Genomic DNA, 15,975 nt, shown 5'->3' with positions numbered 1-15,975 from the left:
AAATCTAGACTCAAGGCTAGAGGTATCCTTTGTTCTAGTTTATCTAGTAAGAGAACTATAGGATATGAAAGAGAAAGAATCACGGAAAGGAGAATGTCAGTCTGTGGGTGCCCTGATTCATGATTAAGGGTGTTTTTCCTGAGTCAAGAAGGCTCCATTGTGTACCTATCACTCATGTACAGTTGTTTATTCCCGCTTTTATTTTGCTATCAAAAGACTGCCTGTATACCAACTAGGATCCCTGGATTACCTTCTTAGATAATCCAGACAATGAACCCAAAAGCAGAGAGATGGTCCCTGGGACTCAGAAGTCCTATGCAACTGGGTGTTATTCTATATGTTGGCAAATTGAACACCAATAAAAAATAAATTAAAAAATAATAATAAAATACAATTCTGTAAATTCAGAAAAAAAAGGAAGTCCTATGCAATTTTTATTTATTTATTTATTTATTTATTTATTTATTTATTTATTTATTTTTGCAATTTTTAGATAAATCAAGAATGTTTAAAAAAAAAAGAATGTTTAGCTGACATTAAGTCTTCGGTGTTCTGTAGCTATAATATCGGGGAAGCTATTTAATATCATAGCAGGAAAAAATGTCATTGCTCACTATTGTCTAATTCTTTTAAAGCATTTTACTAATTTTATGAATGAAATATAGAAAAATAAAGACAGTGAAAAACATCATCAGAAATTTTCATAAGAGTTTTAGTATAGTAAACCTAAAATTTTGTTCTTTGTTTTCGTGATTTTAGTAGTACATATACACAAAATGGGAAATATCCTCTGAGTGCAATTAATTACTCATGAACTATCATGCAACCTGGGACATAGCTGTTTTGTAAGTACTGATTTCAAATACGGCTCTGATATGTTCTAGCTTATTATTATTGCTTCTGATTATTTATCTTGTATTTGCATCATCAAAATGCAATACCTGAAAAACTTTTGGATCATTTGCTGACTCATGACTTTGAGGCAGAGAGGATGACCATGTTGCTTGCTCTAGAATTGCAAATTTTTTTAAATTTTTACATTTTTAAACACTAGCTGGAATGACCAATTCGATGAGTTACTATTTCTACATCTTCTATTTTTTTTTCCAAATTACCTCTGATACACACCTACCTTAAGCATCTGTCCACTGGCGAAGCATCTGGGGTAAATTTTGGCACACAGGAATTTTTAAAGAATATTATCTCATGTCGTTTTAGAAAGATGGGATGGTCAAGTTCTTGTCCCCAAAATTCACATGGCAAAATGTTCCTAGCTGAATAGTTAGCGATATGAGCACCACATATCCTTTGTATCCCTAGAACTGTATTTCTCAACCATTGAGCCTTTTGCTTGAAAAATTTCATCTAGGAGATCATCACATGAAAACTCAATCTGAAATTGAACACAGACTATCTGTTTCACCATCTTCACAGGGTCCAAAGTGGCACAGTCTCTTTATATTTATCTTCTGAATTAACAATTTTGAAACATCTTCCTCTGTCAATTTTAATCTCTTTGCCATTATGAAGAAAAAATGAAAAATTAGGAATTCTTATGAAAAACTAAAAGTGGATTACAAAGATGAAGATTACAAAGACTCCTATACCTCCTTAAAAGAAGATGTGTTACTCTTGGGCAACACAGAAGACGACTAGATAATTGTGCAACAGTAGATTCATCTCACCACTGTTCTAGTTTTCTTACTATCATTGATCTAGGCCAGTTGTCCAATAGGGCTGTAGTGAAAGTCATTTGTATAATTTTACATTGCCTAGTGGGCAATGTAAAGGATATAAGGAAAGATATCTTATCTTATATAAGATCTTTTATAAGATATAAAAGGGAACAGATAAAATGAATACTAATATGTTTTACTTAATCCATGGGGTTACATTTTAACATGGAATCAACATAAAAATTATCAGTGAGCGATTTTATATTCTTTATTTTTATTCTAAGTCTCTGAAATCTAATGTGTATTTTGCACTTAAAGCACATCTCAATTTTATATAGCCACATTTCAAGTGATCAGAGTCATATGTAGCAAGTGGATACCATGTATTAGCACAATTTTGAACAATTCCATCATTCTTCCCTTTTTAAAAATTTTAGTCTTTTGTTTCTTGGTTCATTGGAATTGAGAAGTAATAATAGAGTAATTCCTACAATGGTAGAGAAAATGTCTCAAGATATGAAAAAGCAAAATCACTAGATTTTCATATTGTATTTTAGATTTATAAAGAGTCTCACAGGCCCTATATTAATTGCAAGACATAAATTTCATTTTTTAACTAGTTTTGGAATTGTTAAAACAATAAGAGAACAAATGTGAAAAAGAATAGGGCCAAAGACAAAACAGACATCTCTCTGAAAGAGATATACTTATGAAAAAAAGCCTATGAAAAAATGCTCCACATACATCCTCAGGAAAATGCATATTAAAACAATGAGATACCACTGCATATCTATTGGAATGGTCAAAATCCAGAACACCAACACACCCAAAGGCTGGCAAGGATATGAAGCAACAGGAACTCTCATTCATTGCTGATGGAAGTCAAAAAGGTCCAACCACTTTAGAAGACAGTTTGGCAGTTTCTTACAAAGCTAAGCAAATTCTTACCATGCAATCCACCAATCTCACTCTTTGGAATTACCCAAAGGAGTTGAGAATTTATTTTGCACTATTAGCATGACAGTTAATTATTCAGCAAGTAGAATTTTGCTAAATGTAAATTTTGGGGACAAGAACTTGACCATCCTGTTTTTCTAAAATGACACAAGACCGTATTCTTTAATCATTCCCAAGCACCAAAATTTACCCCAGATGTTTCACGAGTGGACAGATGCTGAAGGTAGGTGTGTATCAGAGGTAATTGGGAAAAAATGGATGATGTAGAGACTTTATAGAGACTTTATTTATAATTGTCAAAACTTGGAAGCAACCAGGGTGTCTTTCAGTAAGTAAAAGGATAAAAAAAAACTGGTATATTCACACAGTGAAATATTTTATCAGCACTAAAAAGAAATGAACTATTAAGCCATGAAAACGCATAGAGGAAGCTTAAATGCATGTGAAGAAGTGAAAGAAGTTCATCTGAAAAAACTCCATGCTGTGTGGTTCTACCTATAGAACACTCTGGAAGAGACAAAACCATGGAGATAGTAAGAGGATCGCCAGAGTTTTAGGGTAGGAGGGATGCATAGGCGGAGTACAGGGCAATTTCAGGGCAGTGAAACCACTCTGTGTGATACTATAAGGGTGGGTACATGTCACTGTATATTTGTCCAAACCCATTGAGTGTTCAGCACCAAGAATGAACCCTAATGTCACCCATGGACTTTGGGTGATAATGATGGGTCAATGCAGATTCCTCAATTGTACCGCTCTGGTGGGGGATGCTAATAATGAGGGTGGCTGTGCATGTGTGGAGTCAGAGGCCACATGGGATATCTCTCTGTACTATCCTCTCAATTTTGCTATGAAACAAAAACTACACTAAAAAGTCTTAAAATGTTTTTTTAAAGTTTTTTCTTTGTGCTTCAGAAGACCTTCAAGAGACAGTAAAAGCCAAGAAGTGGCAATCTATATAAATGGCTAGAACTGCTCAAAAAATAAACTGCAATTGAGTTCAAAGTGCCTTAATAGTACAACAAGAATTAACCATTTTCTTTGCATTTTATTTTTCTTTCCCTAGAAACATGGCATCCATCATTTCATTTTGGGGGATCACCTAAATTTTAAGGAATAAGAATTTTGAAACCTTTGGTACCCCTAATTTAAGCTGAACCTGCTTTGCCTATAGGAATGTATACATTCATAATATGATTCTACATCTAAACAGGAAAACAAAAATGGATATTTTTAAGTTGTATATTATATACAATGCTATTCTGTAATATTATTTAATAAATCTAAGGTATTAAACTGTTTTCCTGCCATCTAATGTTATAGCCCATAAAAGAACAACTTTTTCATTTCTTTAGTAAAAATTATTAAACCATTTTGATAGTAGACATTTTATTGGCTGAATGAATGTATATGATTGAAAGGTGATATTAACACTGAGTTTAAAGGGGAACGTGCCCTGAGCCTACCATCTGTAGTGTTGTTTTCACATACAACCAGGTAATCTGCACCCCTCCCCACACTGCTGAGGTCATTGCCATGTGAAGGTCACTAAAAGTACATGATAGGAATATCTGTAGTCTAGTCCCTGTTCCAGAGCAAACTGATTCTGATTCCAATGAAATAAAGTATCACATTTGGGAGTATCTCATGTATCAAATGAGGATAGCTTGCTTCCTAGTCTTTCCTGCCTCATAGACTGGCATTTTCAAAATAAGAAAATAATGATTATTTGGTCTGAGTGAGAAACATCAACATTTGAATCTCTGTAATGTTTCTTTCACTGCCTTTTCCTCTTTCTCAATGATAAAAACAAAACCAAGGAACAGACAGATGGACTGACAGATGCAGATACACACCCACACACCCACACCCCCCCACACACACACCATCAACACCATTTTCTCAATGCATTTTTATTTATTTTTAAATTTTATTGCATGTCCTGGCAAACATAAATGGCTTATAATTTGCCTCTGGCTCACCAAAAGGCCATTACACAAAATACCAAAAGACAAGCAACAGAAGCTTAAAAAAAAGTATCACATCTATAAGAAAGAAATTTTCAAAACATTAATAAAGCATATAAAACATTTGACATTTGACTTTTGTACAATTATAAAAATAATAAAAAAACACAACCTTTGACATTCAACATCCCACATATTGTATTTTAGGAGAATATCAAGAAAACAAAAGGCAAATGGATTTAATGAAGAAAGTTCTATTCTCCCAGTTTCCAATCACCTCAAACCAAAAACCCATCCACTTGTCAGCAGAGTGCACTGAGCTGAGGCCCTCTGCCTGTAGAATTCTACTAAGCTCACTCTCCACTTGTCTACTCTTCTTTTCCTAGCTACTCCTATACTCAAAGAGCAGAAGTTGCCACCAGGACATGAGGCCAGTAGTTGTGCTTAGCTTTGGCTAGTGCCAAACACGTAAGATACAGTACAGGAACTTCTGAGTCCCTAGTGCTACTTGAACAGTGCTGAAATATCTCAGAAGAAGTCCTAGGTTTGTTCAAACCCTCAAGACAGTAGGGGAAGCCATCTGACCCCCCACGTATTGCCAAGGCACAGTTTTCATTCCCCCTCTTAGTAAGTTTTCAAAGTTGCATATTTTTTTCTACAAATTAACAGTGCCCCTTACCATTTAAGCACAATAAAACTTTGAAATCAAGGACTTACTCTCTTTAACATACAAAATAAAAATAATAATAAAAAACAACTTTCCTTCCCCCTATCTTACAGTTTATAGCCTTTTTTTTTATTTGACATCATAGTCTTACCAAATGGTGTTTCCCTGAAAATATAAAAACAATAATAATAATAAAAAAAAAGTTTCAGCTGTGGTTCTGGAAAACCCACTATCCCAAGAAGAAAATTAAAACTGAAACACAAAGTATGCAATTTCACACACAAAATATATATACACTTTTCAGATGAAACTCATACATTATCCTTTTGAGCAATGTTAGCCCCTTTGCACTTTAAAACAAAAGTGGAAGCTTATGTGCAATCATAGCCCTTTACCAGAATGCACAGAAGGATTTTAGATTTCATTGGTATATGTACAAAATATTTGTTTTAGAGTTTTGGGGGAAAAAAAGCATCTTTCTGAAAGATCTATAGGAATATTGTCACACATTTTCCCAAAGTCTGAAGATAACTCTCCATTTATGTGGTTCAAGCATCACCTCCATTGGAAGGCTTATTCCCTGATCTGTGGGGACATTTTTATGTCTATGACAGTCCAGAAGAGAGATGGACGGGAAACTCGATTCTCACAGTTATTTTCCAACAAAGTCAAACTCTTATTGATCAAAAATGAAAAATGATAGAGTGATCCAACTGATGCCACAGGAAAACTGGTCTAATAATTTTAGAATTTCACTACTCTTGTTTTAAACCTTGAAGAGAGAAAGATAAGCAAGCCTCTACTTGCAGAATGTTATATAATAGGAGGGTTTTCAAAAGAAGCATTTATCAAATAATATTAGCTGTGCTTCAAAAGGTATTTTAATAACCCCAAAGTGAACTACCATCACTAGTAGCAATACCAGTAAAATAAAAAAAAAACGCCAGCATAGAGAACCATATACATATGTATACAGTCTCACCCATAAAATACGCAATGTAAAAACTACTTGATCAACCCAAAAGTTTGATGTGGCTATTGTGTAGCATCAAACGAACAGAAGGGACATTTTTATGAGTCATGTGTGCCATCAAGCTGTAGATACCTATTACATACATGATACCCCGTGAAAGAAAGGGTATAGATAAGCCATCCAAACAAGTACATTAAAAAAAAAATAAGTTGATAAGTGCAACTCCATTTCCTTTCCTTTAAATTACATTTAAACAATACTCAATGCCCCCACCCAAAAATATATACTGTATATTTATATATTTATATATATAGTCTTAGACTATAAGGGTGAAAATGCTTTATAAAAGTCAATGAGGAATCTTTGCAGCTTAAGGAGACACCCACTGCTCTTTTGCTCACTTCCACCTACACATGACAACTTCAGTCCTGCAAGCAATAGATTTGAAGGCTTAAAGCCAGAACCAGAATCAGATGCCAGGCTGGACATTAGATCAAAGAGAGCCTCTTACTTCTTCCTCCCTTAAGGAGGCAGACTGAGAAGAGGAAGAAGAAGAGCTAGGGAAAATGCTTCGAAGGTCAAGTACTAGCGCCCTGTAGGGAGGCAGACAGATGGGGAGAGGATGGGAAGAGTTCACACCCTGGTGCTCACTCTCCCTCTTCCTTGATGCGCTGTTGCTTGTTGCGACGAGCATCCATGTCAAAGTTGAAGTCGTTCCACTCATCACGGGGTGGGAAGGAGATGGTCTGGCGCAGGGTGAAGCGCACGGCGTCTATAACGCGCTCGCCCCGGGTCTCGCTGGAGCCCACGCTGACTGTAGAGGCGCCACTCGGGGTCCGCAGGAGGTGGGGAGGGGAGGAGAAGTCGTGGAGCTGCCTGTGGTCCAGGATGCCCTTCCAGATGGCGTGGCGAAATTGCTCAGGGATTTTTAGGCTTGCCAAATCCTGTGCAATAGGGAAGGGAATCGGGGAGGATTAGGACAAAGGGACAAGCGGACACTGAGTCCACATCATTTTGTCATTCCCAGTGTCAGATCGAATTGACCTGGATTTATTGATTCTACTTTGGAAAATGTAACTGGTTCTCAATAGTCTTTGGCGTTATATATAACTAAGCAAAAGGTACAGCCTTCAGGTGCCATCTCTGTCTGTGGATAACACTCCACTTACTCTCCCCTGGTCTCAGGTTCTTTGCTGGTAAATCAGGGTTAGTAGTTAGATCAGAGGGCAAAAATCCTAAAACGAAAACATAAAATAAGAGTACCTTCTGACTCTTAAATCTACCTGGCTCTGGGGCAACCCTGGTGGCTTAGTGGCACCTTCAGCTTAGGGCATGATCCTGGAGACCTGGGATCGAGTTCCACGTCCGGCTCCCTGCATGGAGCCTGCTTCTCCCTCTGCCTGGGTCTCTGCCTCTCTCTCTCTCTCTCTCCCTCTCTCTCTCTGTCTCTCATGAATAAATAAATAAAATGTTTAAAAAAATCTACCTGGCTCTAATCACTAGAAGGGATGTTAACGGATCATTGCCACCACTCAATGAGTAGATGAGAATGAAAGATTTCTAACAGGGAGCAGCTCGGGTGGCTCAGCGGTTTAGCGCCGCCTTCAGCCCAGGGCGTGATCCTGGAGACCCGGGATCGAGTCCCACATTGGGGTCCCTGCATGCAGCCTGCTTCTCCCTCTGCCTGTGTCTCTGCCTCTCTCCCCACCCCACCCCCCATGTCTCTCATGAATAAATAAAATCTTTAAAAAATAGATCTCTAACAGGTAATGAACACTTTCTAAATGCCAGGCACTTAACTAATTATTTGACATTCATGATCTCATTTAACGCTCAGATTAGTGGCAGATACCCTTGCACCTGTTTTATAGATCCAAAAGCTGAAGGTCAGAGCGGTCGACCAAGTCTAAAGTTACACGATTAAAGTAAACAATTTGGGGATTCAGGACAGCCTCTGAGCCTACCACTGCCCTAACGGCCAGAAGGCCGCTTGGTGTTTGTATAAATCAGAGCATCCAAATGCAGGTATGTGTCCACATTCTAGGAATGGGAGTAGAAGGCATTACAAATATGCTTGATCTTAACTAACTTGGTGACATTGGTCACATTTATCTGCCTTCTCTTCATGAACTTGCTTGGGCAATGGCTCACGTCTTTTATGAAGCAGCATGGTGGGCAGAAAGAACACTGTGCTTGCAGGAAGAAAACCTTGACAGAGGTCCTAATTCTATCACTGACTGGCTCAGACTTTCTTCCTGTCATTTTTCCCTTCTGGCTTCAGTTTCTTCCTTGGTAAAAGGGAATTTCTTCTATGGTCAACGCATATTATGGGCTTGGATGTAAATACGGATGTGAAAGTATTTTGCATATTATAAAGCACATGATCAAAAGCTTAACCACTTGCATTACTATATTAAATTGTTATTAACCCATCCCAGCATCCTAGAGGGGATACTCATGAAAACTCCCCAATTTAACCACATTCTTTTTTTCCAGGAAGGGATGCCAAATAACTCAGACAGGTGTTGAGAGACAAGCTGGAAAAGAGGTTTCTATTTCCAGTAATGAGAGGGAAGAAGCTGAGGCAAGGATGCAGAAATAAGACAGCCTCCCAGTTATTTCCCAGTTTGGATGTCCGTAGTTTGGGTCCTCCGATTTCCATGCTAGGAGAAGAATACACTATAAAGAAGGCAATCCCCACATAGATAAGGAAGCATAACTATGCTTCTGAAACTCTCAATAAGTCCAGAACTCTGTAAACTGCCCTTCATCTAGCTGCATGATTCTCTGGATAGATCTGAACTTATAACTGACAGGTGAGGAAGCTGTGGCCCAGACCCTGGCACAAGACCTAGCCAACACCAGCAGAGGGGGACTTATGGAGGACATCTCCAGATCCTAATAGCCAAGGGAGCATCCTGACATACCCCCAGTGGGGACAGTCAGCAAATGGAAGGCATAATTCTAAAAATATAGGGAAGGGATAAATTCCCTGTTCTATCATGTAGGACTGTCAAGCACAGGGCAACTCTGTTCTATTCAATGGATGGAAATTATTGTAAACTGAAACCTCCTGAAACTTACTCTTAAGGTTTTCTCTATAGTTTTCACTTATAATTTATTCCATCAGGAGCAGCAGCCAGGGTGATTTTGGGGGCGGGGGGAGGAGGGCATAGGGGCAGTATGGCATATACTTGTCATCATGGGGCTGGGGCATTCTCATGCTGCAGGGGCATCTCTAGCATCGGTGCTCAAGGAGGGGAAAGAAGAGATCCCAACTAGAGAAGCAGCAGCAGAGGCAGACAGTATCTTCTTCCACCAGTCCAAAGGGCCCTCTGGAAGCTGGAAAAGAGGATAGTAAACCCCAAAGAGAGCAGCATGAAGAGCAGCCTGGAAGGAAAATCAGATTGCTATAAACCAGAACAATACAAGCTCCCATGTGAGCAGTTCAAGAAGCGGTGAAGGAAGGAAGAAAAAGTTCCCTTCTCTCCAGCTTGCTCCAAAAGACCAAGCACATCAAAGCCAGAGGGAGTGATACTGAGCCCAATTTGATAAACTGAGGCTGAGTCAGGCAAAAGGATAACCCCAAGGTCTCATTATTACTAAAAAGCATGGATGGGACTTGAACCACGACCAGTGATCTTGCTCAATGGTCAGGGATGACTTGGCCCTCTTCTGATAGAATTGAAAATAAATGAACACATGGTTCTGAGAGGAATAGCTGAATCCTCCTTAAGGTCTGACTTTAAAGAAAGGTAGAAGAAGCCAGTTAATAGAGTTAAAGACCAGAAGCTTCCACTTCAGGGCTCTATTCCGGTTCTGTCCTCAACTCATCATGTGAATAATTCTGCTGTGGTCTCTCCATGTTTTAAAGTGAGAATACTATCACTTGCTTCCTTCTAGTCTCACACAGATTAATGAGAACCATCTAAAAAGTTCTCTGAGTTCTTCAGAGGTTATAAATTTCATGGAGGCGGGAACTGGATTTCCTCTTTCCCACTCTGAATAGAGCATTCATGCAACAGACAAGTGTTGGCTGACCTGCTGAGCAGAGGGACTGGTTGCTATGCTCCTCATGTATGTAGGTTGAGGCCTGGGAATCTTTCTAATCTGGTCATGGTTTCCACCAAAATTGAAGATTGAGGGTATGATTAAAAACAAATGTTAAAACCAGGGGGAACTGAACTACTGGGTGGATGTCACCAGAGGGAGAAAAGGAAGAAATAAAACTCAAGAGAAAAGTCTAACAATTACTTACATCCATGGAGTAATGCTCAATCTGATAGATGGTGGTCAGCCCCTGGGTCGTGAAATAGTCCAGACATGATGAACAGCCCAACCTCGCTAAGAAACTGCAGAGGGAGGAGGGAAGAGGAAGGAGGAAACAGAAAAAGAAAGTTCACCCCAACTGCATTGGCGAGATAAAGGAAAAACCCAACATTTTGCCCTGGGATGCCCTACAGGAGAGACTAGGGGCAGATGAGATAAATCTTATGTGGGCCTTGGATTGGAGGTTTGGGGATGGTTAGTGGCTTGAACTTGAGGTCTATAGATATCAAAATCAACTACAAGGATTCGTGCAGAGCAGCGATTTCCAAATAAATAGTGATTGGTGGAATTTTAGGGGTTTAAACGGGTAAGTGCCTTAGGAGCCATTGCAGGGGGTGAAAGGAAGGAGTCCAGTGGTCAGGTTCCCAGCGCTCTTGCCTCCTGCCTCTTCACTTCCAAAAGAGCACCTGTACTTGAATTGCTTTGCATTGGGGGTTCCTGAGAATGGTCCACATGGCTAAGAAACACTGGAGGCCACTATGGTATGAAGTCGTTAGTGCTTTCTGATTTAGGTCCTACGCAGAATCCAGACCCCTCCTTTTAGGAGCTGGCACCATCACAGAGCCCCAGGCTGGGCGGCACAAGCCATGCGCTTTGCCATCTCTCTGACTGATGCTGCCGTGTACGGCGCATCAGTCACACGGGGATCAACACACATTGTTCCAGCAGCCCAATGAAAGGATCATTCTGCACACGAAGCAGGGGCAGGCGATGCACACTAGGCGTGAGATGTGGCACCCGCTCTTGCCTCTGTGGGAAAAGATCTCCCAGGCTTCCTGTATTTCTTTCTTCTGGCTGTGTGAACCCCCCTGCCTGGAGCGTGCCTACTTGGCCTATGGCAAAGCAGCAGCGGCCATCAGGTTCTTGAAAGTCCCCGTGGTTTTTGCAAACACTAGAACTTGTTTATGCACATCCCCTTCCCATGTCACGAGGCCACGGTGGCTGAGAGCTATGAGTCCTGGAGAACGGGAAAGGGAGCAAGATAGCAAGTTTACTGCCCTTCTGGGAACCCCAGCCCTGAGCACCAATTTGAAGGCCATACTGACCATGTAACACTCTGAGGGAGGAGGACGGGGTAAGTGAAGATGGGGGAAACAGGCATGAAAAATGATATGCCTATCAACTCGCATTTTCACTTTTTTTCCCATGAGGATCACAGTGTTTTCCTCAAACACCGCTGACCGCTCCACAGATCAGAGGTAGCAGTGCTGAACTTCCACCATGGGAAGGGCTGTTTTCTTTTCTCCCAACTGCATCATGAGCTCTGACAGTGTCCACCCTCCGCCACCCAGAGTTGCTTAGGCCAGGCCCCCAAGGGCACATGTCGTGGACTCACCTGACAAGGCTGCAATCTGTGGGGTACGGAGGTGGGGGAGTGCAGTGGGAGGTGGATGGCATGGAGAGTGGGGGAGGGAGGGCCTGGGTGGGGCTGAGTCCATTCATGTCTCCAGCCATTGGCATGTGGGTGCCCATCATAGGAACTGAACAGAAGCAGGAGGAACAGAGAGGGTTACTGCCGTCATCAGCACCAGCTTCCCAGTGGTCCATCTTGCCTGGTTTAACATTACCAAGGGCCTCATTCACCAGCCTTCCTGTTCCGCCTTCTCTCTCATTGCACCCCGTCACTCACCCTACCTCTCATCCAACAGAACAGTCACCAAACTCCAGACTAATTCCACACTTTGCGACCTTTGCATGTTCTCTTGGGACAATCTCCCCCTGCTTCTCTCCCTGCTTCTATTGCTCTAACTGCTCATTACTCCTGATGTTAACATATTCCTCTTTGCATTTGCCTTCATGGGCTATATCTCTGTCTCTCTCATTGGGCTAATTCCTCAAGCACGGAGATTAAACCTTGTACACTTCTCCGATCCCCACAAACTCTAGCACAGTGCCTGGCACAGATCATATGCTCGGTAAACTGAGGTGCAGTGAACGCACGTGGAGATCTGTGAATGAGAGAGTGACATCTAGAATATTTGTCTGGGGACAGGAGGATTTTTTGCAATATTCAAGAACCATAGGCCTAATAAGGAGGGATGAAATGAAAGATTCCAGCTCTTTCTTATGGCCCATTTCTGAATTGTAGTCAGGGACACAGCAACATGGATTGATTTTTTACTAAACTACGAACTGGAAACATTTACCTATCGAGAAGAAAAGCTTACTACTGATAATATTTACAAAACAAATTTTGTCTTTGGGTCAACAAAAGAGCAAAGGTACATATCTACAAAAAGGTTAATGCAATTTGCTTTTATTTTAGCAAATACTCATATGCCAAAGAGGAAAGGCCTCTGCCACTAATAGGCCAGCCTGTTGGGAGCATGGGATTATCGCATCTCATCAGTTTTCCCTCTGACTTTGCTGGCGGATATCAAAGACAAATTGTGAAGTGTCAATGAGGAGAAGCAGGCAAACTGTAAGTTACACAAATGTGAAGGAACAAGAGGACTCTAAGATGTCACAAGGAAGAAAATAAAGTAAAAACACACATGGTGCTTTTTCCTTTTACTATCAAAGCAACAGGCCTGTCAAAGGGTGAGGATTTGAGCCTTAGGATGCATTGATCACTAGTCAGAGAGCAGTCTGGCTCTCAAGTCTTTGTTGCCAGACCAGGCAACTGTACCGCATACACTCTATCTCATGTGAATCTGAATGTTTGCCATCAGACCATAGTGTCACAATCCTGCTTCCCTAACTTCTTAAAACAAAAACAAGACCCCTTAGTCTCTTCGAGACAATACTGAAATGCACGTTAAAAGGCTTGATCAGAATAATCAAGGATTTCAAAGGACAAGACCGAGGCCTTGTTTTCTGAGGGCAGTGCTTGGGTTCTGCATCCCTGAGGGTTTTCGACATCCTCCTGCACTTTTACCTCCTTTTGTCTTTCTCTAGTTTGGGCAGCCACTCTGCTAGATTTTGTTCCAGCAGATAAGCTAATTCTATTTACAGCAAAGCTATACAGCAATCGTCATCCATCTGGAGGCCCGATTCTCACAGTAGCCTCTTATGCTTAGTTGATGCGAGGAATCTGCGCGTGAATAAGTGAAAGGGGGACGCCCTCCTCTAGGCCAGCTCCTAACTGACTGTATGCGGGCGGAGCAGACAAGCTGAGAAGGCCAAGATCACAGGGACACAGAACCGTAAGATGTTCAACGTGCAGCGCGGTAATCTTGTGAAGGGAAACGGAGCAGGAGAGCACAGAGGGGACCTGCCCACTGCCCACTGCCCACCATCGCACAGCTCATACTGCCACGGAGTCCAGACTGCCGTCTATGGCTCTGGACTCTGAGGCCTACCACACCATGCAGCCTCCCACCTGCTGGGTATACCCCCTTTTTGCTTTCTCAAAGGAGGGAGCCGGTGGGCCCCTGTCCAGGTTGACAGAAAGTGGACCGTGGCTGTCACACGGATCCTCTTCCCTCCTCTACCTCTACCTCTGTGCTTTGTCACGAATTGCACACTTCAAAAGTAACAGAATGTTCCTCGTGAGAAACTCACGCCCCTTGGCTGTGATCTGCTCTGTCCCACTGCGCCCCTCCTGGGCCCAGGAGCAAGCCTGTCCCCCAACCCGGAGCAGGGTCTTCCCCGGCGCCAGCCCCCAGGACCCCCAAGGAGCAGCAAAAGGGAGGCGCTCTTACTGTTGGCTCCCATGCCGTCGGGGATGGTGGTGGGAGTGAGCGCGTTGCGCTGCTGCGGGTTGATCAGCTGGCTCACGGACGGCAGCTTGTTCATGCTGTTCATTTTGTTCAGAGGTGGGGAGCTGTTGCCGTACGTAGACTGAGACTGCATCGAGGTCCTAGGAACACAGACACGGGAAGGATGGTGAGCGTGTGACACTGATGAGGTGGGACTGGTCAGACTCCACAGGCCTCAGATGAAGCTGGGCCTTGAACTCTATACGCTTGCAAAAATACTCCTCAGAGCCCTACCACAAGAAGTTATTTGTGTCTCCACCTGAGAACGTATTTATTTTTTCTTTTTAATGAGAAAGGGATTGCAAGGCTATCATCAAATCATATTTTTTTTTTCCTGCATGTATGGAGTACAAAGTTGAATGTTTTCCTAAAGAATCTCTGGTTTTTTTTTTGGAGAGGGGGGGTGTAATTGCATCTTGTTTCTGCCTCTCTATTTTTTTTCCTCCATCCCTTTCTCCTCTCTTGCCCTGCAAGTCAAACAAGCTTGAAAATCAATAAGGGAAAAGAACTTGGTGAAGACCCACAGGCTTATGAAAGACATGCAGATGCCAATTTCAAACTGCAGCTGAGGCCCTTTCATTTGCAGCCTCCTGGGCCATTTGGAAGAGGCAAAAAATAAGGGCAAAGCCAATCACACGAGGAATTTTGGCAGCACAACCAGCTGTCACACGGAGGGCCCCATTGCAGAAACGTGCTTTCTCAGCTTAGATGTTCACAGGCCACGAGAGAACCCACGGGGAGGCCAACAGCCTCTCCACACAGGAGAAGCCTGGAGCCCAGACAACTATTCTATTGACTTTTGACAAGTCTCCTGGGAGACAAAGGGAAAAAAAAAATCTGTTCAGCATAACTTCAATTTGGAAATTTACTGGGATTGGTTGGTCATATGATGCATTATATTACATACAATATTCCCTACTCAACTTCTATCCCTCACTTTTCCTCTGATTGTAGAACCAGTAATTTCTACTATAATCATAGTAGGAGAGAGCATTAGAAAATCAAAGTTTAAGACTCTCTCTAGCAGATATTAGAAACCATTGTTCCCTGGGTGGGCCACGAAACATCTTTGCATTTGTTTTCTCACAGGAAAGCCATATGAACTAAATACATATAGAGCTGGATGTTAGAGGTAGAAAAGCTGGTAGGAAACAGTCCCATCTGTGAGATGTTCATAGACTAGTGGGTACATGGGGATAACAATCCAACCTACCTTGTAGGGTATCGAGAGAACTGGAAAGGAGAAGATGAAGAACTTTATAGACTATATGGAATTTGTAGTGAATAATTGCTGTGACCACAGAATGAAGACTGGGCTTGAGCCTGTTTCTAACTCATGGTGAGAAACATTCCCCCCTTTTACAATCGTCCAATAAAATGCATTATTTTCTGTATCTTTCCTCTCTGCAGCCATATTTGTAGTAGTGGACAGAGGAAAAATAAAGTTTTCTGAGTTTTATTACAGATCTATAAAATACAAAATTTTGAGGGCTGTTTAAATGGACCCAGGTTCCAGACAAACATAATATAGTAATGTCTGAAAGAATAATAAAAGGTGGCTCTAGCATTTGAAGGCTACAATAGGACTACACTTGGGCTTTGAAGCTGCCGCTCTGCATTCTCCATAATTACACAAAACAGGGAAGGCTCCATTCCTTATCACTGGAGAGCCACAGCTAGAGGAATTCAAACAATATGCTGCGTA

The 15,975-nt window shown here is 41.6% G+C and overlaps 1 protein-coding gene across 8 annotated transcripts in view; it reads right to left on the bottom strand.

Annotated features, from left to right (window-relative positions):
* Nucleotides 1–4,530: 4,530 nt before the first annotated feature.
* Nucleotides 4,531–15,975, bottom strand: part of TP63 (tumor protein p63) — a 218,388-nt gene continuing 206,943 nt past the window's right edge. For all 8 annotated transcript variants that reach the window (XM_038583684.1, XM_038583683.1, XM_038583685.1 and 5 more), the window contains 4 exons: nucleotides 14,214–14,371; nucleotides 11,906–12,050; nucleotides 10,499–10,592; nucleotides 4,531–7,184 (listed from right to left, as the gene is read on the bottom strand). In XM_038583684.1, coding sequence (XP_038439612.1) covers nucleotides 6,888–7,184; nucleotides 10,499–10,592; nucleotides 11,906–12,050; nucleotides 14,214–14,371 — 694 coding nt within the window. In that variant the 3' untranslated portion in view covers nucleotides 4,531–6,887. The remainder of the gene's footprint in view (nucleotides 7,185–10,498; nucleotides 10,593–11,905; nucleotides 12,051–14,213; nucleotides 14,372–15,975) is intronic.

This window comes from Canis lupus, chromosome 34 (assembly GCF_011100685.1).
Source record: "Canis lupus familiaris isolate Mischka breed German Shepherd chromosome 34, alternate assembly UU_Cfam_GSD_1.0, whole genome shotgun sequence".
Lineage (NCBI taxonomy): Eukaryota > Metazoa > Chordata > Mammalia > Carnivora > Canidae > Canis > Canis lupus.
Note: the sequence above shows the minus strand (reverse complement) of the source record. Positions and strands in the feature narration are given on the sequence as shown.